Source organism: Protopterus annectens, chromosome 5.part0 (genome assembly GCF_019279795.1).
Source record: "Protopterus annectens isolate FY-2018-M chromosome 5.part0, PAN1.0, whole genome shotgun sequence".
Taxonomy (NCBI): Eukaryota; Metazoa; Chordata; order Ceratodontiformes; family Protopteridae; genus Protopterus; species Protopterus annectens.
In genome coordinates, this window is record NC_056735.1 from 1,079,045,672 (window position 1) to 1,079,071,215 (window position 25,544).

At 39.6% G+C, this 25,544-nt stretch overlaps 1 protein-coding gene across 2 annotated transcripts in view; it reads left to right on the top strand.

Annotated features, from left to right (window-relative positions):
- Positions 1–25,544, top strand: part of SLC9A2 (solute carrier family 9 member A2) — a 959,164-nt gene that overhangs the window by 862,256 nt on the left and 71,364 nt on the right. For both annotated transcript variants that reach the window (XM_044070947.1, XM_044070948.1), the window contains one exon: positions 14,505–14,636. In XM_044070947.1, the coding sequence (XP_043926882.1) occupies positions 14,505–14,636 (132 nt within the window). The remainder of the gene's footprint in view (positions 1–14,504; positions 14,637–25,544) is intronic.

Below are 25,544 nucleotides of genomic sequence, written 5' to 3' on the forward strand. Positions count from 1 at the left end.
CACTCTTCAAGAGAAACCTTGACGGGTGGATGGGAGACAGACAGATACCCTGGAGATGACTGCAGTAGCTCTGCTGGACAGAGGCACAGGGAACTAATGGCTCTGCTGTTCAGAGGCACAGGGAACTAACCTAAGGGGGTGGCGGAAGCCAACACATGCTAGCTAAGCTTATAAATACCCTTGGACAGACAGCCTAGTACCTGCCTTTGAACCTATTACATGTCTTATGTGCATGGATAGTTAACTAGCTCTTCCGTTTTACTTTGCTATCATGCTGATAAACTGTCAGGTGACTACAAGTCATATGTATCCTGTTATTGTGTATTGTAAATGCCAATAGACATAACTAATGTTTGCCTAACATAACAGTAATGCTATGTAAAATGTAATACATATCTGCCTACAATACTGTACATTACACAGTTATTGGCACAATATCCCACAATGCAAATCATAATTGCACAGTAGGCCCACCTTCGACATGTTAATCTCAGTAATACACCCATACATATGCTACTGTTACAATATATCAACATATACTATCCCCTGTTATAGCACGTGCTTGTTGGACCAACCCTGCCACTGACAGCGGCTGGAGAGGAATTGTTGGGTTCAAAGCCCTTATATAGCATCCCTTGTGTTGCATGCAGTGTTTGCCTTGTGACCTACAGCAGTACACACATAAATTCTACAAGCGTTACTATGCTCAACAATACATCACTACAAGATAACTGTTTCCACTATATGCATTGTGTACACTTTAAATATTACAGAACAGGTACTACATGCACAGACATACTGAGTGTTCTACATACCTTATTAGTAACCCGAGGTGTCATTGACTGTTATTTCAATCCTTTTCAGTTTGTGTTTCAATCTTCTTTGTAATGTTCTGCTGGTATATACAGATGGTTTGAATGTGTGACAAGCCATCATTTTATAGTTAAATATCGGTAACATGTGCTATCCTGACCACCAATTGGTGTTCCAAGGTAGTTAATTACATGCACATCAGCTGTGCAGCTACTCCATTAGCCAATACCATGGCAACAGTTGTGTATAATCGAGTAGTCCACTTGGGTGTTGTCCCTTTGCCTTACTTTCGAGGAAGACGGCCTGGATGTGTTGTTTGTGATATATTGCAATAGCTATATGGAGACAGACAGAGATATATTAGCTTCATGACTCCCGTGGATTGTGTGTAATGGCTAGAAGATGTTCTGCATGTGAGTACAGCTGTTATATTTCAGAACTTTGCTACTTATGCAAGATTTATTTGTACCTGATACATCTGCAGATGTTTCAGTCTGGCAAGGATGTTTGGGCATCTCAAGGCTGTATGGCTGTGCGTGAAATGTTAGTTGGCTTACAGTGTGCTCACCAGCCAACTTTGGTTTGGTGTACATGTGTATTATACTGTGCTGTTAATCAGTAATTGGTAACACTTCCTGGTGTACACACAACCCTCTGAAACGGGATTAGTGCAAACAAACCCTGTAACATCATTTGTATGACAGCAACTATTTCACATAGGCCCATGTTAGTGTGTCTCTGACAAGGTATGTTAAGGCTTCTGCAGATGTCGTACAGTGAGTGAATGATTTGTGATGTTATTTCAGTTTGTATTGTAATTGGTTTGGGTGTGGGGGAGATGTTGGTGGGTGTACATAGCAGATGCAGGTGTGTAGGAACTGCTTTTATACGTAATCGATATGTGTGTGAGGGTTCCTTCCCTATTTGAACACCTATCCTTTAGTGGACTAATACTATGGTAATTGCAGGCTGATTCATTAAGGCACTGTTAATTGGTTCCTGTATAGCATCCAGGTGATGTTAGTCCTTGAATCCTTTCGGCAATATATCGGAATGTAATAAAGTGTTACTACATGAAAGCTGTCTGTGTATTTCTGTTGTAGGTATTTGCAGTCATTGGAGTTGTGTTGGTGACTGACCCTCTTTGGCTAGGGTTGCCACCTTTTCAAATGGCCATACTGGGACATTTTCAGGACACACATCAGATTTTACCGGCCGACACAAACCCATGGTCAGTACAAAGGATAGAACTTTCCTTTTTTGCCTAAATATAAGCTTATTCTTGTAGCAGTTTAGTTGCTTATCCTGTTTCTTGTAACATGTAGGTATTTTAGATACAGAAATAACTATTTTATGCAACTATTACATTACATATGGGACATAATTATGTTCTACAATCTCAGGACATTTGCCATTTTTAATATTTTTGGTCAGGACACAACCGTCCAAGGAGAGACTGTCCCTTGCAAAGTGGGACAGGTGGTAACCCTATCTTTGGCTCATGTCCTTAGCACATATTTGTAATACTGTATAGGCATATACTATCCATTTCCTTTGTTCATAAAGTTTGGTTGTGGCGGAATGTGTGATTGCTATGGGCCATGTTATACTCATATATGAACACTTCAACCGCTGTATATGGGATACCTATGGAATCCCAAATGCACACAATTCCGACACTCACAGTACCGGGCCCAGACTCCCATACCCCACATTACTGAACACTCAAACTCATGACAGTCAAATTCGCGAAAGTAACACAAACACGGAGCACCCACACACTCACACAGACACACTGCTACCCACCACATCCAAACAAACCATCCTACACTACGTATAAGCAGGTGGGCAAGCCCTCCTACACCCCCAATGTGAGTGGCTGCACACCCCACACCCCCCTACTTTAATATTTTACCTCCGAGATCACACAAACAGATGCACAAAGCAAACCCACACCCACACATTACAGTCCCCCAGGAACATACACCACACTCAGAACACACACTTACACACACTACAGCCCTCAGAAACACACTTACACACAATAACCTACCTGAACCGCAACACCAGAAGTACTAACTAAATGTCTGTTAACATTGGGATTTTAAAACTCGCGCTTCTGGTGTTTCGGTACTGTGGTCTTTCAGTCTTTAAGCCTCATGATTATGAGCATCGGTATGTCAAGCATTCAGTATTTGGTAGGTATCCCATTTATATGTACCTCCATGGTTGTGTAGATGTTGTTAACCTATCTATATATTTACATATATATGCATATCCCTGTATATCGACATATAACCCTCTCTCTCCCTCTCTCTCTCTCTATATATATATATATATATATATATATAAAAATATATATATATGTTGATTTATATATATATATTTATATATATATATATATATATATATATATATATATATATATATATAGAGATAGCATACACCTTTAATTGGGTACATGGTGGTTTGTCCTATTTCCACACATTCCTCCCTTTTGTGTTTTAACCTGTCAGAATACCCAACTGCCGTTGGTACATCACAGGTAGCTTAGTGGCAGGTTATTGTGAAGATTGAGTATGTGTTTGCATGTTCTAATCCTGGCAGTGGTCATTTTACCTCTCCGAGCAGGCACTGGTAGTGCAAGGGTGATTAACGCACATTTCAGTGGTTGTGTGTTCCAAATGTTTATTATTCTGTGGAATACTACCTATATATGCAAGCTGTGGTTAAGGTATACTATGTAACATGTAAATCATCTCTGAATTTATTGGGATTTGAACCAGGACTGAACAGATATTGTGCAAATGCTGTAGCCATTACACTATTGACATTAATGTTCCTTCTGCCTATTTCCTATGCCAATGAATCCTATGTGTAAGCTTGGCTACACAACAGGCGGAGCCACCCACACCCAGTGAGCTTCTCGAAATACCAAAGAGTTTATGACACATGCATTGAGAGACTATACATTAACATCCTAACTACATTTGGTATAGCCACTCACTGACACACTTCAGGGTAAACCTTGATGTGTGATTGGGCAACAGTATATACACCCCTGGGATCATGTGCCCCAGAAACATACAGCCAGGGTGTGGGGGAGCCACTCAAGTTTTATAGCTGCAAGACCTGTTGGGGAAATTGAATGATGTTGGGTTGTCATGTTAACATGCCCTTTTGAGATCACTATGTGCCCCTATCACCCTACAGCACCCCAGTCTTCAACAGCTTCCAGCAACTCTGCCTGGAATCACTTCATTGGCTATGCTTGACAGAGGCTCAGTTACTTCATCAATGGTGCAGGTAAAGCTACCACACTGTTGCTATGCTTCTAAATGCCCTTGGACAGATAGCCTACTACCTATCTGTGAACCTCTACAGTGCAGGCCATCTCCAACATCATATGTGATTATACAGAGTTTTCTGATCACAATATACAGTATAAAATCACCATGTAGTCAGATAACTGTTAAGTACAGCAATAGTATGCAGACTACTGATACATAATCACTCCAAAAGCCTATCTTGGAAGCTAGTGGACTTGTATAGGTTTCAGGCTTTGTATTGCTTACCAGTAGGTTACCTACAGGAAAGATGGGACACAAGCACAGACTGAAAACATGCCTGCAACAATGCCATACCAACTTGCATGTGTCAGCCTAAGGCTTTGGAATGCTGGGCAAGGCTATTGGCACCCCCATGGTGCCATGTTTAGGCAGGTCTCAGAGGTGAATCTCACCTCCATGAACTGCACAATAGCGGAATCAATGAGGGTTAGGCTACTCAACACCAGGAGTACTACTCACAACATGCATGCACTCACAGCACACCTCAATATGGACAACATCTACATCTGTTCTGTGACTGGGACCTGTATAAGGCTCCTGTGAGCACACCAGCACTAACAGATTACAACCCATAACACACATTTCAGCCACTGAACATGGACTGGCACAGACATGGAGGGGGTGTATCCATATTCATCGGGGATACCTACACCTCCAAGTTAGTGGGACAGCATGATACCTCTGTGATCACCCATGTGCAGCTAACATCAGCCACATCTGCAATGCAAACTGTGAGCTGCTACAGATAACTCTCCATGACCCAGGAGTACCACTACAACTATCTGGAGACAGTGGTAAACATGGCAGTCCTACCAGACACCCTGTTATTAGTCAATGTCGGCTAACCTACACTTAACTGGATAACCTACTCGAGTATTCACTTCCAGGCCCAGCACTTCCTGGGATTTATCACCTCATATGGCCTGTATCAGTTGGTAGATGGACTAACGAGAGGTGAAAGTATACTAGAAGTGGTAAGTGCTTTCACGTTTCAAGAACGCTTCATCAGACTTAAATAACTGCCGTAAAATCTAACCATTTAAATACTATACAAAAAGCACATTCAACCAATCAGAGATGTTAATTGATTAATATGATACTGAATCAGTACTCAGTAAATGGGCACTTGTAAATACATCTCTATAAAATTATTACAACACATATAAATGTTATTTAAAATACATTATAAAATAACTAAACATCACACTTATATTTTCTATATTATATTTAAAAACTCAATGCACATATGAACGTGCTGCCAAAAAAGGTTTGTGTTACACGTTCATTCAGACCATGCCCTTTGTGTCCTTGTAACCTTAAAATCCATTTATTTTCCTTTTCTTCAGTGTAATTTCTGATGTTACCTAGCCTATTAGATTTCCTTATTAATTCTAACACTGTGAAACTAAATTTATGTGATGTACCTTACTGTAGAATATGATTGGCTAGAGCATTAGATTCATTTTCTTTATGTATTGCATATACATGTTCTCTAATGCGTTCCCTTAGACTTCTATTAGTCATGCCCACATAAAAGCATGAACAGGTCTGACACACAGCAATGTATATGATATCTCTCGATTTACAATCAGCATAAAAATTCATACGGTAAATCTTTCCAGTGTCAGGATGTGTAAAGATGTTATTACCAGATATAAAAGTACATTGGTTATAACTCCTGCATGGAAAAGTTCCTATTCTTATAGAATCAATAGGTATAAAACCCTCACTCTCATAACATAGCAACCTTTTAAGTGACTTCATATTCTTATGTGCAAAACTGGATCTGTCACCCACTATCTCTGTTATTTTATCATCTATTGTTAAGATGTTCCAATTTCTCCTAATTACTTCTTTTATCTTCGTGTCTAGATTGCAATAGGGAATAATCAATGTCTTATAACTTTGCGTGCACCTATTGTTACTTCTCCAATCATGATCTCTTTTCTGTCTGTATAAATAGGGTTTTCCTCTACTGTCTCTGTTTGATTCAACAGACACTAAAGCTTCCTTCACCTCAAGTGTATCATATCCTCTTGTTTTAAAATTCTCCATTAACACTTGTTGTGTCTTATTAAATGTTTCCTCATCCGTAGTAAGTCGGGAAATTCTCATACTCTGTCCTGTAACTATATTGGAAAAGACATGCTTAGGATGCATGCTAGTGTGATGTAAGATATTATTTTTCCAGCATGACTTCCTATACATCTCTGAGTGCACATCACCCTCACTTTTCCATATTTGTACATCCAAGAACTCCATATTGGATGTGGAGCTTTTGCACTCAAAACTTAAAAAGGTCATTGTTCCATTTATATAATGGACACATTCATTGAGCTCTCTTTCAGTACCTTTCCAAATCAAAAAAACATCATCTACAAAATGTTTATAATATCTTATATTCCTATAAAAATATTCATTTCTTAATATATATATGTGTTTTCCCAATAAGCCAACAGTAGGTTGGCATAGGAATTTGCACAAGGGGTGCCCATTGCCACCCCTTTCATTTGTAGATAATAGCTTTCCTTGTACACAAAAGCATTATTATTTAGTATTAGGTCAAGAAGTGCTAGAACCCTAAAGATCAATTTCCTAGGTACATCTTTCTCAATCAAAAACAACCTCAAATATTCCATTCCAATCTCATTAGGAATAGATGTGAATAACGAAACCACATCTAGGGTTACCAATAACTCTTTTTCCATAACATTCCTAGTTTTTAAGGTAGCTAAATAGTCACCATAGCTTTCAAGAAAATCTTTTGTATCTCTTAGTATTGTATTTGTATAATTTAAAATGGGTCTCAACTGTTGTTCAACATAAATAGAGGCTGGTTCTAATATCCAACCCCTACCTGAGAATTTGTCCATTATATAAATGGAACAATGACCTTTTTAAGTTTTGAGTGCAAAAGCTCCACATCCAATATGGAGTTCTTGGATGTACAAATATGGAAAAGTGAGGGTGATGTGCACTCAGAGATGTATAGGAAGTCATGCTGGAAAAATAATATCTTACATCGCACTAGCATGCATCCTAAGCATGTCTTTTCCAATATAGTTACAGGACAGAGTATGAGAATCTCCCGACTTACTACGGATGAGGAAACATTTAATAAGACACAACAAGTGTTAATGGAGAATTTTAAAACAAGAGGATATGATACACTTGAGGTGAAGGAAGCTTTAGTGTCTGTTGAATCAAACAGAGAAAGTAGAAGTACAGACAGAAAAGAGATCATGATTGGAGAAGTAACAACAGGTGCATGCAAAGTTATAAGAGATTGATTATTCCCTATTGCAATCTAGACACGAAGATAAAAGAAGTAATTAGGAGAAATTGGAACATCTTAACAATAGATGATAAAATAACAGAGATAGTGGGTGACAGATCCAGTTTTGCACATAAGAATATGAAGTCACCTAAAAGGTTGCTATGTTATGAGAGTGAGGGTTTTATACCTATTGATTCTATAAGAATAGGAACTTTTCCATGCAGGAGTTGTAACCAATGTACTTTTATATCTGGTAATAACATCTTTACACATCCTGACACTGGAAAGATTTACCGTATGAATTTTTATGCTGATTGTAAATCGAGAGATATCATATACATTGCTGTGTGTCAGACCTGTTCATGCTTTTATGTGGGCATGACTAATAGAAGTCTAAGGGAACGCATTAGAGAACATGTATATGCAATACATAAAGAAAATGAATCTAATGCTCTAGCCAATCATATTCTACAGCAAGGTACATCACATAAATTTAGTTTCACAGTGTTAGAATTAATAAGGAAATCTAATAGGCTAGGTAACATCAGAAATTACACTGAAGAAAAGGAAAATAAATGGATTTTAAGGTTACAAGGACACAAAGGGCATGGTCTGAATGAACGTGTAACACAAACCTTTTTTGGCAGCACGTTCATATGTACATTGAGTTTTTAAATATAATATAGAAAATATAAGTGTGATGTTTAGTTATTTTATAATGTATTTTAAATAACATTTATATGTGTTGTAATAATTTTATAGAGATGCATTTACAAGTGCCCTTTTACTGAGTACTGATTCAGTATCATATTAATCAATTAACATCTCTGATTGGTTGAATGTGCTTTTTGTATAGTATTTAAATGGTTAGATTTTATGGCAGTTATTTAAGTCTGATGAAGCGTTCTTGAAATGTGAAAGCGCTTACTTGCTGCAGTATTAAAGGTTTTTATCATCTTTAATTGGTCGTGTTGAGCCTCTTCTGTTTTTGGACAATTTTATTTTGTATATCGGTGGAAGGCTCTTTACTCAGTGCCACTTTGTTGGTTTATATATACTAGAAGTGATAATCACTGACATGTGCAACAGGTGCACTACAGCAGAGGTAAACCGGTCACTGTTTAGATCTGACCATGAACTATTCACTGATGATTTCCACTCCCAACCATCTCCTCCACCCAAGGAACACACAGTGGATACCGTTCCTACAGTTAAATTCACAGTACTAATGACAGAGTTGGGAAGGTTCACAGCCCCCACACTCAGGGATGACACTGCTCAAGATACAGACAGAATTACAAATGCACTCTATAAGCACCTACAAAGATGTATGGGTCGTGCCATCAATGGTATACTAGGACTCGCTACTCCTACACAAGGACACCAGTCTGCTGAACCTCTGCATTATACAGGCTATACAACAGACGTAGGGCAGTAGTCCAGAACAACATCAAATCCCAAGACATGCAGACGTCCATGACCAGTATTAGCAAGATACTTAAGTTACTTATGTAATCATCCAAGGCTGAAATCCCCAGGTGAATAGGCATAGATTCGGAATATGACCACAAAGGCTTCTTTGGCTATGTCAAGGATGTAAGCAGTAACACACAGATTTGCACTGTGCTGGTACAATATTTCACTGAATATACTGACCCTACTGATATCACCAACACACTTGGTGATACATTCGGAGCAAGCTTCACCCCCTACAGGACCCACAACAATACCCAAAACGTACAGTATCCCAGACATCTGAGACATACAGGTAGTAATGGCCCTTTCAAATGGCATGAGCATCAATGGAGGCAGATGGGGTCCCAGACTGCATCCTGCAGACACTACAAGACAAAGTGACTCCCCGCCTAATATAGCAATTCAACATCAGCCTCTACACAGGCTACATGGCCATTCACTGGTGCATGGCAACAGCTATTCCACTCCACCAAGGTGATGACACAACTGACCATGGTAACTACCACCCCATAAGTCTGAGTAGCCTGATCTGCATGGCTATGGAGTGCATCCTCATGGCACTCATTAACATAGACAATGATAACCTCCAAACACTTGACCCAACCAAGGTCAGCCTGTTTGAGTGCAGATCATGCCTACTGAACCTGTTGTGACATTTTACAGTCACCTAGACTTTAGGTGTGGGGTGTGGTAGTTCACACATACTACATGGACCTCACCAAGGGTTTTGACACCATTCCCCACTCAGGTATTATTTTTACACTCACCAGCCACTACATACACCCATACATCACAGGTTGGTTTGCCAACAGGCTTACACACAGAACCCACATGGTAAGCCTAGCAGCCTCCAGGTCCAACTCTTGACCAGTCACAACTGGTGTCCCACAGGACTCAGTCCAGGGACCCCCTACTGTTTGCCATATACTTCTCAGAGGTACGGGCTAACACAGGTGGACTACAGCAGGCCGTGTTTGGTGATTACTGCAGACTGGGAGCCATAACTGACAGTCCAGCTGTCACAGACATCCTTCAAGGGGCCTCACATAGACCAACACAGGGTGTTAAAGTCATGGCCTCCAGCTAAAGGCCACATACTGCATGGTCATTCCATTTTGGGAAACTAAACATACACATATTAACACGAGTGGTAGACACTATAATTCAGATGATGTAATGGGTATGTGTTGACTACATTACATAGTGATCTCTCCTTTGATAGTCATATCTGTGAAGTAGCTAGGACATCCGTCTATGTAGGCCATCTGTTTACTTAAGGGTTTGCATCTAAACAGACTTAGGTTATTGCTCCCTTTTACTCATCACTCATCAATCCCATCATCGAGTATGATAACCCATTTTGGATGTACCTCAGAAAACACATCCGACAGCTGGAAGGGCCATGAAAGTACCTCGCAAAGAGGTATAATGTCCTCAGAAATGTGTCCTATGCTGCCAGACTGCATAAACTCTTGCATTACTCAATGGCATCTCATTTACTCAGAGATGATATTTGCTGGCCAACAAAGCCACGTCCAAGTCAGGCTTAATAGATATGCTCCACCTATGGGAATCCATGTCACAGTGAGCCACACACTGTAATGACCTACACCTTGCCACAACCATAACTGGAAGATGCTGGAGTGATGGATTTCTGTCACGGGTACTCCCCATGATTTGGAACTACATCCCTGATTACATTATACGGAGCCCTTCACTAACACTCCAGGGAATCCTTGCAGAGTGGGTGGGGAACAGTGGATGCACTCCAGGGATCCTGCAATTGGCTCTGCTCCACAGAGGGACAGTTAGTTAATCAATGGGGTGGCGACAGCAGACACATTTTGGCTATGCTTATGAATGGCCTCGGGCAGTTAGGCATGTACCTATGAACCTATACATACAGTATTGACACATGCTGATAGCTTAGTTTACTATTCAGGTGTTGACTTACCTTGTGCCAGTGGCAGTTGCGTCTACAATAACTGAAGGCTGCCTATGTAGGATGCACACAGTAGACCACCTATAGATGACAATTTACAGGTGGTCATGTGTGTGTGCCATCCATGTTTGCTGTGTGTGCAGGTGGAGAAGGGTGTCAGTCCGTAGGTGCCTACACTGTCAGTGTGTGTGTATACATTCCCTCTTTGTCAAGGCATGGTTATACTGGGCACGCCTCCGTCTGCCTACTGGGGCTGGCACAGGGTATTCGTGGTCTGAGTCCCTCTGTGCCTGTGGGGCCCTTGGCAATGGTGGTGGGCTGTGAGGGCCTTCACCATTCTGTCCCTGCTGCAGCTGTTTCTGCAGGATCATATTGTGTAGCATGGCACATACTATGAAGATGTGGGCACACATGCCTGGAGAGTACTGCATGGCTCCACCAGATATGTCCAAGCAACGGAACCATGATTTCAGCATCCCAAACACATGCTCTGTGATGATTCTGTTTTTTGCGTGTGCCTCATTATGGCATTCTTGCATGGGTGTGTGTGCATTTCTGATGGGAGTCATCATCCACGGTTCCAGTGCATAGCCAGCATCCCCCACCAGGTGGCCATATGGGATGTCCCCCTTGGCAAATACTTGATACAGCTGTGAGGCATGCCAGATTTGGGAGTTGTGATAGCTTCCAGGGCTGCCAGCACACACATCCATGATAATGCCCTAGGCTTTGCACACAACCTGGCAGTTGATGGAGGGGTATCCCTTGCGGTTTATGTTGTGCCTACCCTGCTCACCAGGTGGTGTCTTGATGTGTATGTGTGTGTAGTCTATTGCACCCAGTACCTCCGGGTAGTCTGCCACACGGTGGAAGAGACGCATATTGCTGGCCCACTCCTCCTGCATTCGGGGGAAGTATATGTGCTCATTGGCATGTGGTAACATGGCATCCAGGAACTTGTGGAGTACCCTGGATGCTGATGCCTGTGAGATCCCCATGATATCCCCGGTTGGCCTTTGAAAGGTACTGTGGCTAGTATTCTCAAGCTTACACATACCTTTGTGTCCACTGGGATGGGTTCCCCTCTATTATTTCTGGCTTTGAGGTGTGGCCGGCACAGTTGAACAAGTTTCTGTATGGTGTCCCTGTCCACCCTGTAACGCTCTACTATCTCCAGATCGTGTAGCCCCTGGCAGATTACCCTGGGTCTAAACACTCTTCTCCTCCTCCGGTGCCTGAGATGGTTGTCAGCATCATCCTCCACACCACCGTCAGTCTCCAACACATGCTGGTGAATCAAAGCTATGGCAGCCCCTAAAATGTGCATATTAAAAGTTCCCCATCTGTATACACCAATGGTGCAGAGTGTCTGGGAATGCACAAGTGTGTGTGAGGTGCTTCCACACTTTATACTATTGTGCAATGGATGCTGCTGGTGTAATTGGGTGTGTATGTGCAATTCCAGCTGCAGGGTTACTTAATTATGGGTTTTACAGCAGGCACTGCTATTGTGGGGCCTTTGGTGTTGAATTACGCTTCACTTTTCAACCCAATCCCCCCCCCCATTGTCAGGCATGCATCCAGCTGCCGGCTTTCTTGTTTTGTACTTTCCCAACCCAGGATTGTGTAGTGAAATGTGTTATGTAGCTGATCTACTGCAAGTTTGCTTTGTTCTGCCCTGACAGTTCTCTTTTCTTTGCAGTATGGCACCTCCCCTTTTCTGTTCTGCAGGTAGCTGCTAGCAGCCTTGTTAGCTGTTGTTAATGGCCCACTGTGAGTTCCTAGGTGTTCATAGGTTCATAGGTTGGTACTAGGCTATCGGCCCTAGGGCCTATGCAAGCCGAGCCATAACAATTCCCTGGATATTTCTTCCCACAATATTTACTTCTCTGGACCCCTGTGGTGGCGAATGCGGGTAATTACTCATTTGTACTCCGATTACCATGCTGCAGCATTTCAATATTGTCTTCCCGTATCCTTCCTGTTTCAGCTGTGGTGCATGCTGCGCACAGCCATTTACCAGGTTTCGAATGCGTTTTCATCCACGTGCACATGCACTTTCGGTTACCTTGTGTGCTCTCAGCTAAGCAAAGCTATGGCTACTTCCACACTCCTATCCTGTGGCTTTGCTTAGCAACAGGCAACCCGGATTAGCAATGCTCCAATGTGCTTACAGATATGGTGGCACACCCCTCTCTTGATGTCATCTTTATCTCTAGGCCACACCTCAGTGTTGTACCACTACACTGTGAGGTACATCCTTACACCAGCGGGGATTTTGCAATTCAGTATTACTTGTCTCATTTGCATGGCATTGACTATTAATTCCCAGTTACCGCACAGAACACTGTCACAGACCCTTAGCAACCCTTGCACCAAGGTTGTGGTGTAGCATGTGTGCCATTGACTATTATGGGGAATTCATGAAATGTGTTACATTGCTGTTTTATTACATATAAATATATTTTCATTGTGATCCTGTTTGCGCACTGATGCACTGCGATTTTACTTTGCGTTAGTGTGGCCATGACATTAAATTTTCTTTTTTATGTATTGTGTATGTTTTTTTATGCCACTGACTATATATTTAGTCATTGGCATATATTAACAGTATAATACGTGAGTTTGGTCTGCTATCATGGCTCTGATTTTATGTGTGAACAAATGTAAACCGTTTTTTTTTTTTTGGTTTACATTTCTGCATGCTTACTCTACGCTTGCACCACTTCATGAATCGCTATATACCTTCATTTGCATGCTACACTGCTGCGCATGGGGTAATTAGCATACATGCACCGGGAGCTGCACAGCTGTGGAGTATGCTTGTAGTGCACATGGAAACAGCTCGTACCTGAATCGCTCAGCGGCCATATTTGGCGTTAGATCACCGACGCTATGCCTGCGCCTGGCGCAAGCTTCATGAATCCCAGGGAATGTGTGTGTGTGTGTGTGTGTGTGTGTGTGTGTGTGTGTGTATGTGTGTGTGTGTGTGTGTGTGTGTGTGTGTGTGTGTGTGTGTGTGTGTGTGTGTGTGTGTTTGTGTGCATGTGTGTGCCCTGTGTATGTGTGTGAACTCCTTGTGTGATATATACATTTCTATGTTTGAAAAAATGTTTGAGAATATAGTATATGTGAAAGGCACTTAAAATCAGATGGCATGCTTTACTGTCTGGTATAAAACAGCAGTAAATGTTTGTATTAGCATGATTGTACAATATGTCTTTTTCTATCTGCAATTTTATTTATTTTTTTAAGATTTCTGAAGGATAGTGTTGCTGAAAATATTTGAGTGCATCTAAAATAAACTTGCTTTCAAGCAAGTACTTCTATTTGAGAGTACAGATACTCATGAAGTACTGTACTTAATGAAAAACATTTATACAGCACTATTATAACCCATTATCATTTCATTCTGTCAGTCTTAGAATACTTCTGTGTTCTTTATGATGGAACAGAGTGCAGTAAAGAAAATTAAAGCAAAGTATTAAAATATTATATAAACTGCCAATGGAATTTGCCACCATGCGTATAAACATGTTTTGCAATGTTAGATATAAAAAACAAATATGCAAAGCTTGTTCTTTTCACATGCTGCAGTGGTTTTAAAGCCATTAATTATCTTTTCTTTATTTCCTTGAAATTACAGACAGTTTCATACAGCAGACATTCTCTTCCCAGAGATTCAAGAGAGAGCGAAACCAAAGAAATCTTACTTCGTCGTCACAACAGCCTGAGGGAAAGCCTGAGAAAGTCAGGCACTCTGCCACAACAAATGCGGGTAAATGGCTTATACAATACTCTTAAAACAAAACATCTGTGCTTATCAGTGTACTCCATCGTGGATGGAATAAATATATTTGCAGTGCAGATGAAATATACTGAGGAATACTATCTGCGTGGTCTGTAAACAGTAAGTTTATCCTGTCACACCAATGAAGAGTTACATTAAGAAAATATAAACTAAAATAACATTGTCAAAGAAAACTCCTTTGAAATGTGCCGCATTTGTTTCTGTGTTGCCATGTTTATTCAAGGATGAAACAATCATTTTCAGTACCGATCACTTTCTGCTAGGTAAACAATTGGATGCATGCAGTCTACTGAAAGTGGTACAACTTGCTTTACGCACCTGACACATATATACAACACAAAAACATATATGTAACCCTGGAGTTACAGTATTTAATTTCTTTTGGTATGGGGGGAGAGACCCCACATTGGGGAGTGTGGGAGGGGGCAAAGGCCTGATGTAAAAAGCTGTTTTTTTTGTTTTACTTTTTGTAATTACAAATGTAACTTATTAGTCTAGATTTGCAATGATTTTTGTGCTGACATTATCAGTGATCAATGGTAACAACAAGTGTGTGGATCAAACTCACCTACCATCATTTATTATAAACTCATGTAAAAATGTATATATATATATATACATATATATATATATATATATATATATATGTATATATATATATGTATATCTATATATCTATCTATATATATATATATATATATATATATATATATATATATATATATATATATATATAGGTAGATGGTCAGATATAGATATGTAGATATGCACACACACACACACACACACACACACACACACACACACACAAACGTATATGTGAATATATATATATATATATATATATATATATATATATATATATATATATATATATATGGCCAAGAGTCAAAGACAGGGAAATATCCTGTGTTTGAATTTTCCTCTGGCTTTGTTTTTTACAGGCTGGGCATTAGCAGCAAGACTATGGCAAAAATCTGCTTTAGCGCAATCACTGAAACCAGCGATTCAGAGACGCATTAACTCTGAATTGCTTGGTGATTACCACAAGTGCTAGCAGGTTCATAGGTTCATAGGTGTATACTAGGCTAATGGCCCTGGAGCCTTTACAAGCCTAGCCCATAGGATTAACCTGGCATTGTGTCACCCGACCTTAGTTCCCAGTGCCTCTGTTGAGTAGAGCCACTGGATTGATCACCAGGGTAATTTATCTATTTCCCATCCACTCAGCAAGATTTCTCTTGAAAAGGGCCAGTCAGGTGCTCTGTTTGACATGTATGGGAAGTCTATTCCATAGCATGGGCAGTCCCTGGGTTATGAATCTGTGCCTCCAGCTTGTTCTGTTGATTGTGGTAATGAGGTTGAGGTCTCTGGAGCGTTTTGTATGGAGGGACTGGGATTTCTTTAGATGTAGCATTTCTAACAGAGCTGGGTCAGACATGGCTTTGTAAGTCAAGCAGAGATCGTCTCTAATTAGATGATATGAGACAGAGAATAGTTAGAGGTTTTTTTAGTCTGTCCATATAGGACAAGTGTTTAAGGCCTAGGATCCTCCATGTGAGGTACTTTTGTGGCCTCTCCAATTGTTGCAGGTGTCTAGTGAGGTACCTGCCAAATGGGGCATTGTACTCAATGACTGGTCTAATGAGGGAAGAGTAGAGGGAGACAATGACCGCTTTCTTCCTAAATGCAAAACCCTTAGTAATGAGATGTGCCACATAGAAGGACTTTTTGACCACAGTGGCAATGTGGTGGTCAAAAGAGAGGTTGCTATCAACCTGTTTTCTCTGATCTCTTATATAGCCTTCTGTGTTCAGTTTACTACCATCTATGTGGTAATTCATGGGAACTGGGTTTTTACCAAAGGGGATGATGACACATTTTTTTGGCATTATTCTGACACCAGTCGTTGGTCTCATTGAGGCCTTTCTGTAGGATGTCAACATCACTTAGGGAGTTAATTATTAAGCTCCTAGCTTGCAATTGTCTGCAAACTTTGTCAGCCAGAGTCCCTTCGTGTTGGCCTGGACTTCAGAGAAGTAGATACCAAACAGGAAAGTACCCAGAACTGAACCCTGTGGGACTCCACTCGTGACTGGTCAGCAGTCTGACTTGGAGCCAGCTACTTTCACACTGGGTTCTATCTGTAAGACAATTTGCAACCCACCTAGTGACACAGGGGTTGATACCTAGCTTAGTGAGTTTTTCTATGATTCCTTGAGTGGGGAATGGTATCAAAGGCCTTGGCCAGATCAAGGTAGGCTGTATGAACAACCTTGCCTTCATCCACAGCTCTGGTGACTGACGCAGAGAAGTCAACCAGGTTGAGCAGGCATGATCTACCCTTTACAAAACCAAACTATGTGGGATCCAGAGTTTGGAGATTCCCTATTTCCTTGTTTATTAGGTCCATGATGATGCATTCCATAACTTTGCATATCAGAATCATCAGGCTAATGGGGCGATAGTTCCCAGGGCCTGTAGTCGCTCCTCCTTTGTGGGGAGGGGTGACTGTAGCAGTGTTCCATTCTGTTGGGACAAAGCCTGAGGTGTGGCTGTGATTGAACAGGGCACACAGGTGAGGTGCCAGTTCACTCTGCAGTTCATGTAGAACACAGCCAGGGATATTTTCAGGTCCCATAGAAGCTGTATTCTTGGCCTTGGACAGTGCTGGTTTAACCTGTGCTGCAGTAATACTGGGTGCCTGGCAATCTACTGGTATTGTGATTGGTACATTGGGGGGGGGGGTAAAGTTGGCACTGAATCTGTCGGCCAGTATATTGGCAATATATGTTGGCTTGGTATAGGAGGTACCATTGTGTAGTAGCTCAAAGCAAATCTGGGTATTGCCATGCAGATTCTTTACATAACTATAGAAGGCCTTGTGGTTGTCTTTACTATCTGCTGCAATTCTATTTTCATAGCTAGCTTCAGAGGATTTGATGAGAGAAATCAACTTTTTTTTGAGGCTGTTAAGGGAGTTTTTCCAGTCTTTTTCTGTTAATCCCCAGTAGCAGCTGATGGATTGTGTTAGCAAATGCACAACCCCATTCATTCCCCCACAAAAATACAAATGTCCAGATTCCAGACACACAAACACATAAACACACACATATATGAACACACCACCATACCTAATACCTGTCTATGAGTTCACAGAATATCCCTGATGTTGCCTTCCAGTTTGACATAGTCCCTCATAAATCATGAATGGTTACAGTCAGTTAATAATGCCAGACATTTCAGTTTAATTTTTCTTATTGTCCAGCAAATGCATCAGGATTCAACATTTTAGATTCTATTAACTTTTTAAGTGGATTATTATACACTACCTGGTGTCATCTAACATTCCCCTCACTATTGCCTAAATGTTTTGAGTATGGCCCTCATAAATAATTGGCCTTTACAGTCAGTCAGTAATGCCAGACATTACAATTTATATTTTTAGTATTGTGCTCCAAAACCTATATTCTGTTAACTTTTCAAGTGGACTAAAGTATTCTTCAGGCGTGTTCCTGCTGTCTAATATTCCCCAATGATCTTTTGTGTTGCAAAACCTGTTGTTCTATTAACTTTTTAAGTGATTTTAATTAATATTTAACATTTTTTTCTGATGCTTAGTGCCTCCTCCTGTCTGCATATTGCATCCACTTCTCATTAGTGTAGCAAGAGTTAACAGGTAGGATTCCCCAATACACACACACACACACACACACACACACACACACACAAGCACACGCACACATGCCTATGGGGGTGCATGTATACACACACACACACACACACACACACACACACACACACACACACACACACACACACACACACACACACACACACACACACAAACAAGCACACCACTCATACCTCTGCATATACTTACACACTCAGCCACATACATTCACATATGAACACACTCCCCAGCACTACCATTCTGCAAAACTCCCCATGCACCCCTAATTATGTATGCCAACTCCAAGACTGCACTACAGTGGGAAAAGGGTATAAACCCAGTACCCTCTCTACCACAATCTCAAAAAACAAGCTAGTGGCTTTATTTGAAATTCTAAAAAAGCTAGTAGCAAATGGAGTCAATATTCTGTCCATTCAATATAATGAATGGAAGAACTAAAAATGGTGTGTTTTCCATGCACTCAAAAGACAAGTAACCAAATAAGATCCATGGTGTTCAGCCAAAGAGTGGTGTATAATCCACTTATTGAAAAAAGTAGCGCTTTAGTCCAGCCACAGGACTTCATCAGAACTCATGGAACCCATGAATTACTCTAATTAGGAAAGGAAAGACTTTTAATTATTATTATAAAATCATATTTATTTAGAAATAAATAATAAAGCTATTAACCACAAAATTCTTCCATATCTTGAAAAAATGTTCACTTCATTTCAGCTTTTTGACCAAAGAAATATATATGAATAAAGAAAGCAAATGTTGTTTCAGATGAAATATGAAATAATATCCAAAAATAAAGCACTGCAATATATGGGGTGCACTTCACTATCTCAAAATACTGAAATCTCAAATTTCAGTATCTCGAGACTAAAATAACGAAAGCCCAGTTGCGTGAAAGTCCACATAACCAAATCTGGAAATGTCAAATCAGCAGTTGTGGTGGTGCGCTGTGTTAATGGATAGCTGGAGATTCAGGTAAGTGCTTATATTTTAAGGATTTTGGGTAGGGATTTTAGTGTATGTTAGTGTGTTGGGAAGTTGTAGGTGTAGTTTACAATATGTAGGTAAGAGTGTGAGTGTGTATGTGTTGAGAGTGATGGTGTTTGTACTTATATGATGTTTGTGCGAGGGGAATGTAGAGTGTGTAGTGGTGGGTTTAGTATCATTGTCTTTTTAGTGCAACCTCAGCGTCAGTATATATAAGTAGCAGGGATGTGGGGGTGCAGGGGGCTTGCCCCCCTGCTTATATGTATGGTAGGTTTGTGTATTTGTGTTCTTGTGTTTATGTGTGTTTTGTTTGTTTGTTGAAGTGTAGGGAGGAAGGTGTATGTGTGTTTGTGTGGTGGTGGATGTATTTAAAAGTTGCAATTTTGAATTTCGCTCTTTTGGGGTTTTGGTATTTTGAATTTTTGGCTTTATAGTCTTGAGATACTGAAATTCGAGATTTCATTATTTTGAGATTATAAAGTGAATACAATATATGATACTGCTAAAGTTTTTGATTATTTAAATAGTCTTTATATGTACAGTGTTACACTATTATGTAATGAGTAAAGTATATGAAAAATGCAGATAGAGACTGACTGGGGGGTGACACTGGAGAGACAAAGACTGACAGAGGGGAACAGATAGTGATGGGGAGTTCTGGACAACAAATAGGGGATCCAAAGTGACACAAAAGGATGAGGGGCACTGATGTTGAAAGGAGAGGTTGAAAAGGGCTCGCTTCCATGGCTGACATCATGGGCAAGCTCCACCTCTGGTGGCTGGATGGTTAGGGCCAGTCAGCTGAGTGACTCTATAAGCCACTCAAAGAGATACTGTAGGGTGTCAATGTGTTGCCAAGTGTTATTTTTGTTAATGATCATAGACAGACGTTACGATATGTTGACCAGCCTGAAAAACGTTTCTTTTCTTTTGATTCTTTTAACTTAACTAATGATTATGACAAGGTACAATGTAACCAGGATCGACAGAAAGGACATACAGCAAGAAGGTGTGTGCCTGAATGCAGGCTGTGTAAAAAAGGGACTCTTTTGGATGGCTTGTCCAGAGCAAACCATAAATAATGAAAAAGAAGGGGAAAGGGAAAAAATGAGAGGCAGGAGGGAGAGGGTGACCTAGGTTTAGATGAAATTTTAAAAGGAGAAAAAAATAAAGAGGGGAAAATGATGAGAGAGCATACATGCAGGAAGAGAGGTCAGGAGAAGGGATTTATACTAATAATTTGTTTGAAGTTCTAGCCAGTGAAAAATCTGATTCCAAGGATCAAGAATTACTTGTAGATAAATAAATAAAATGTTCAGTTGGAGACAGAGCAAAAAAAAAAAAAGGTAAATTTAAAAAGGGGGGAAGCAATGATTTTGGAGTACTTTCTGTAAATTGAACAGTATTATTAACAAAGCATGGATAGGGATATTGGAATGGTGTGCTAAATATGATGTGGATGATATTCTGTTAGAGAATGTAATATTCCTGTCAAGTGAAGAAAGTGCAAACACAAAAATTGTGGGGGGTAAATATAATATGGAACTTAGGAAGTGAATGTTGTTATGGAATGGTTGTGTTGTGCAAAAAAACACAGTGAAAATATTAGCTGTAACATTGGTAAGGATGAGATGGTTAAATGTTATGGATGTGAGGTGGAGAGAACATGTTAATAGAATTACAGCATTATATGCATATATAACTAGCAAGGAAAGAGAAAATCTGTTTCATTAAATATTAGACTGTGGTGGATAATATGAAAATTATAATTCAAGGGACATTAATTGTGATTTGAGGGTAAAATGTAAAAAGAACAGGAAAGATGTAAAACTACAGGAAGCGATAAAATGTACTACAGCTGTGCAGAACAAAAGTAAATAGACTTATAAAAGGGACACTTGGATCCGACATTGATTATTTTGTATTATCAGAAGGCTTGGAAGTAGCAGATGGTGATACAGTTATGATAGGTTTTTAAGACCATTTAGCAATATGGATGGAGTTGTTAGAAGAAATGGAATATATTAAAATAGAAAGAGAATAAAAAGAACAAATGAGAAAAAATGGGATGAAACTGGAGTGTGGGACGTATTGCAGTTATGGAAGGATCATAAAACCATGAAGGACTTGTATAAAAACTTGTCTGAATGGGAGACTGAATTTAAAAAGAAATATACGAAGTGTTTTTTTTTTCAATAGCAGGATGATGTAAGAAAGGAAGAGAAAGTGAAGTATTGGAAAATTTACAGAACTGTATTACAGAATGTAGAGAATAATACAAGAGAGTATTATTTTATGGAAAAACAAATACATACAAGAAATGAAATAAAAATAAGGCATTACGGTTTAAGCAGAGACATTATTTACATGGGGAAAGAATGAGGTATCAGCATATTTGGGTAAAACAGTAAAGCGGGATATCAGTATAATATGGGAAGTGAAAAATGTAAAAGGAGAGGTAAAAGGAAAGCGAATTATGAGTATTGCAGTACTGTATATATAAAATATATGTAAGAGTAGAAAGAATGAAAATAAGAGAGAATGCAGGTTAAAAGACATTCAAAATGAGTTAACAATGAGTTTGACAAAGAAATAACTATTAGTGAATTGGATGAAGCACTTAAGAAAGTGGATGTTGATCAGTATCAGGCCCAGATGCTATAAGGTATTGAATGTACAACAAATTAATGGGTTGGCAAAGAGAGTATTTTGTAAATGTACTGAATGCATGGTTGAAGGAATGGTTTGTTTATAAAGTGCTATGTAGTGGGATATTAAAATGTATATGGAAGTATGAAATAAAAACGGAGACCCATCGCATAACTTTATTTATTTTTTACATTTGTTTACTGGGAATGTCCGACTGAGCCAGTAGCCCATTTTCAAAGGAGACTCAGGCAGAAAAGCTCCAGAAAATAAAAGATAGAAAACAGTGGAATTGCAGCGTATAAAAACAATTGTTACAAAAACAATTGAAATACAGTACAAAGTGTTTACATGGAAAGTAGTTGCACATTATGCAATAGTGGATATTTACATGTTAACATCAACAACATGTTTAAGCACAGTATACATGAATTGATTTTTAGAGGACTTGAACTAGGGGTACTTAGCCTGGTATATATAAATAACACAGATTATACAATTATAAGAATAATACAGAGGAGAATGGAATGAAGGATGACGGATATTGTCAAAGAAAGTATATACATTATAAAAGGGAAGGGATGTCAGGAATTGTTAGTGGTCGTGAGAGAAAGTGTGTATTATATTACAAGTAAACAAGAGCATGAGAAACATATATGTGATATTAGCAAGCACACCTCTCAACCATACTGAATTACTTGGTTTTTACTGAGTTTTGGGGTCCAAATGAAGGGGTGCCACGATTCCCAAGTGGCACCCCTTCATTTCTGATTTTTTCATTTGGTTTTCTTAATTTTTTTCAAATATCATGCTGTTGGAGCTGATGTCATCACATGCGGGATGACATCAGCTCTGTCAGGGCTGTCAGCCAGTCGGAATTGAGCTCCTGCAGCTCACGGAATTGAGCTCCTGCAGCTCACATCATAATTTCTGGCTCATTTGGATTACTTGCTCATTTTGGATGTATGAGTGGAAAACAAGAACTCATTTGCTTGCTCGGATTTATTTAGGGCTGGAATTGGGGAAGCAGCAGCTCAGTTTACTTGCTCATTGTGAATTTATTAAGGGCAGCTCAGTTTACTTGCTCATTGTGGATTTATTAAGGGCAGCTCAGTTTACTTGCTCGTTGTGCAACGTCATATTTGGATTTATGAATCAAGTTAAGTATTATTGGGGAAGCAGCAGCTTCACTCATTGAATCAATCAAGTAGTAAGTGCGCTCACCAAGGGGGGTGGGTGTGTGTATGTGTGAACATGCCCCCATGTAACACACCTGCTGGCTAGAGGTTTCAGGCTCAAACCCTGTACTTTTGGTATAGGGTAAAAAGAACCTAAAGTCCCTAGCCACCAGCATTTCATAGCTTTGTCTAGATTTGTTTGTGCTAAGTGAGAGCTAAGCCTATGGTGAGATTTATAAGTGAACAGAATTTGTATTCCCCCATTATTGGCTTTGTTGTTTGTCCAGTTTTTTTGTGCTAAGAGTTGAGAGTTTTTGGTGAGTGAGAACTGAATTTGTATTCCCCTATTATTGGCTTTGTCCAGGTTTTTTGTGCTAAGAAGTTGAGAGCTATGGTGAGAAGTGAGAACTGAATTCAGTACATGATAGACATTTTCTAGGGGAGAGCTGATTTGGCATAGTGGTATGTTGCTCTGACTGTAGTGCATATGGTCCAGGGTTCAAGTCTTGCCAGTGAAATGCATGGTGGTAACACAACATTTTATTCTAACAACTTTCCAAAATTATAAAAGCAATGTTTAAAATGTGACTGTAGTAAATCCCTAGCCACCACCACTTTTGAGCTTTTTCCAGGTTTTTTTGTTCTTAGAGTTGAGAGTTATGGTGAAAAGTGAGAACTGAATTTGTATTCCCCCATTATTGGCATTGTTTGTTCAGTTTTTTTGTGGTAAGAGGTTGACAGCTATGGTGAGAAGTAAGAATTGAATTCACTAAATGATAGCCATTAAGTTTCAGTCTTTCTTCTTTTCACAAAACTGCTGATTTGGCATAGTGGTATGTTGCTGCAGGGGTCCTGGGTTCAAGACTCACCAGTGACATGCATGGTGGTAGCACATTTTATTCTAACAACTTTCCAAAATTATACAAGGAATGTTTAAAATGTGTCCCTGGTTTTTGACCTTTTGCCCCCCCCCCAAAAAAAAAAGTTAAGTTGAAAATAAGTACGAGAAGCTGTGCAAGATGCCTATGCCTTACACTACTGTCATTCAATTTATAGTGTGGGTGTGGAAGTAGACTTTTATGATGGAAATGTTCTGAATTGGGCAGTTTTGTCATTATTGGTTCATGCATTTTGTTTCATTGCCTACAGTACAGCCTACTGAAAAAATGTTCAAACAATAAATTTAAAATGCGCTCTGTCTAACAAGTGTGCTGTATTATACAAGGAATATAACTTAATAAAGTTAGGAAGGTGTATCAAAGAAAAGAACACATGTATGTTTCTTGTTTTGTGTGCAAGGGGCCAATGATTTGAAAACAGCCCAAAGGTAATCTTTATCCACCACTAGCCAGATGCATTTTCTTTGGATGTGGTGTGTGGGTTTCAATGTTATTTCAATGAATGTGAGTTTCAAGGGTAGAGAAGTTTTAATGCCAAGTCTATTTTCATTGTGAGACAGTATTGCATTATTTAGCAGATGTCTGTTAGTGTTTTGTGCATTTTTGTGCCGCAAAATGTATAAATAAAATCCAAATAATCATTGTAGAAGTAAAGCAGTATGCACACAATTGTGTTTATGGTACATGGGGAGAAATCACCAGGTAATAGGACATTGGAGTGGCTGCAGAGGACTCTGATGTGGTGCCATATTTTGGTGGTCTGTTCTTCAGTTTATGTTTGAAAGTTGGTATCCCATAATTCCATAGGAGTGGGTGGGACTATGTAATTATGTATGCAAATTAGATGTTAATCAGCATACAGATTTGTACCTATTTTTCATGGGCCTTGTCCAGATTTTTGATGTTTCCAGGTTGACATGTATGTTAGCAATGCATTTGATATGATGCTTTGGAATAGGTAATACAATTAGGAGATTGTGTAGGTCAGCACATCAAAATAATAGAGTGGGACTGTTAGTGAAAGGGTAGCTGAGTGAAGACATATGCATGAAGTATGGTATAACACAAGGATGTCCCATGAGTGGAATATTTTTTGGAATGTTAATGAATGCAATAGTGAGTGAAGTAGCTTATAAAATGAAAGATGCTAGACTTGTGCTACAAAAGAAGGTGGAGATTCCAGTTGTTTGACATATGCCAATGATATAGTTGTAGTTGCTATGACAAAAAATTGACTGAGGTTCATGGGTAAGTGCTAGGCTATTTGCCCTTGCAGGCCAGTTTCCCTTTTTGTTCTCAAAATAACCTATCCCATTTGGTTATAGATTGGCTTTACCCATTCTATGGTCTATAATTATATGTTACCCCTATTGAGAATAACCAGGATCATACCATAGATAAATTCAGGGGACCCATGCATGGGATAAAGCATATTGCATGGAACAGCGCTTTGGTGCAGTGGTTTACATTATTG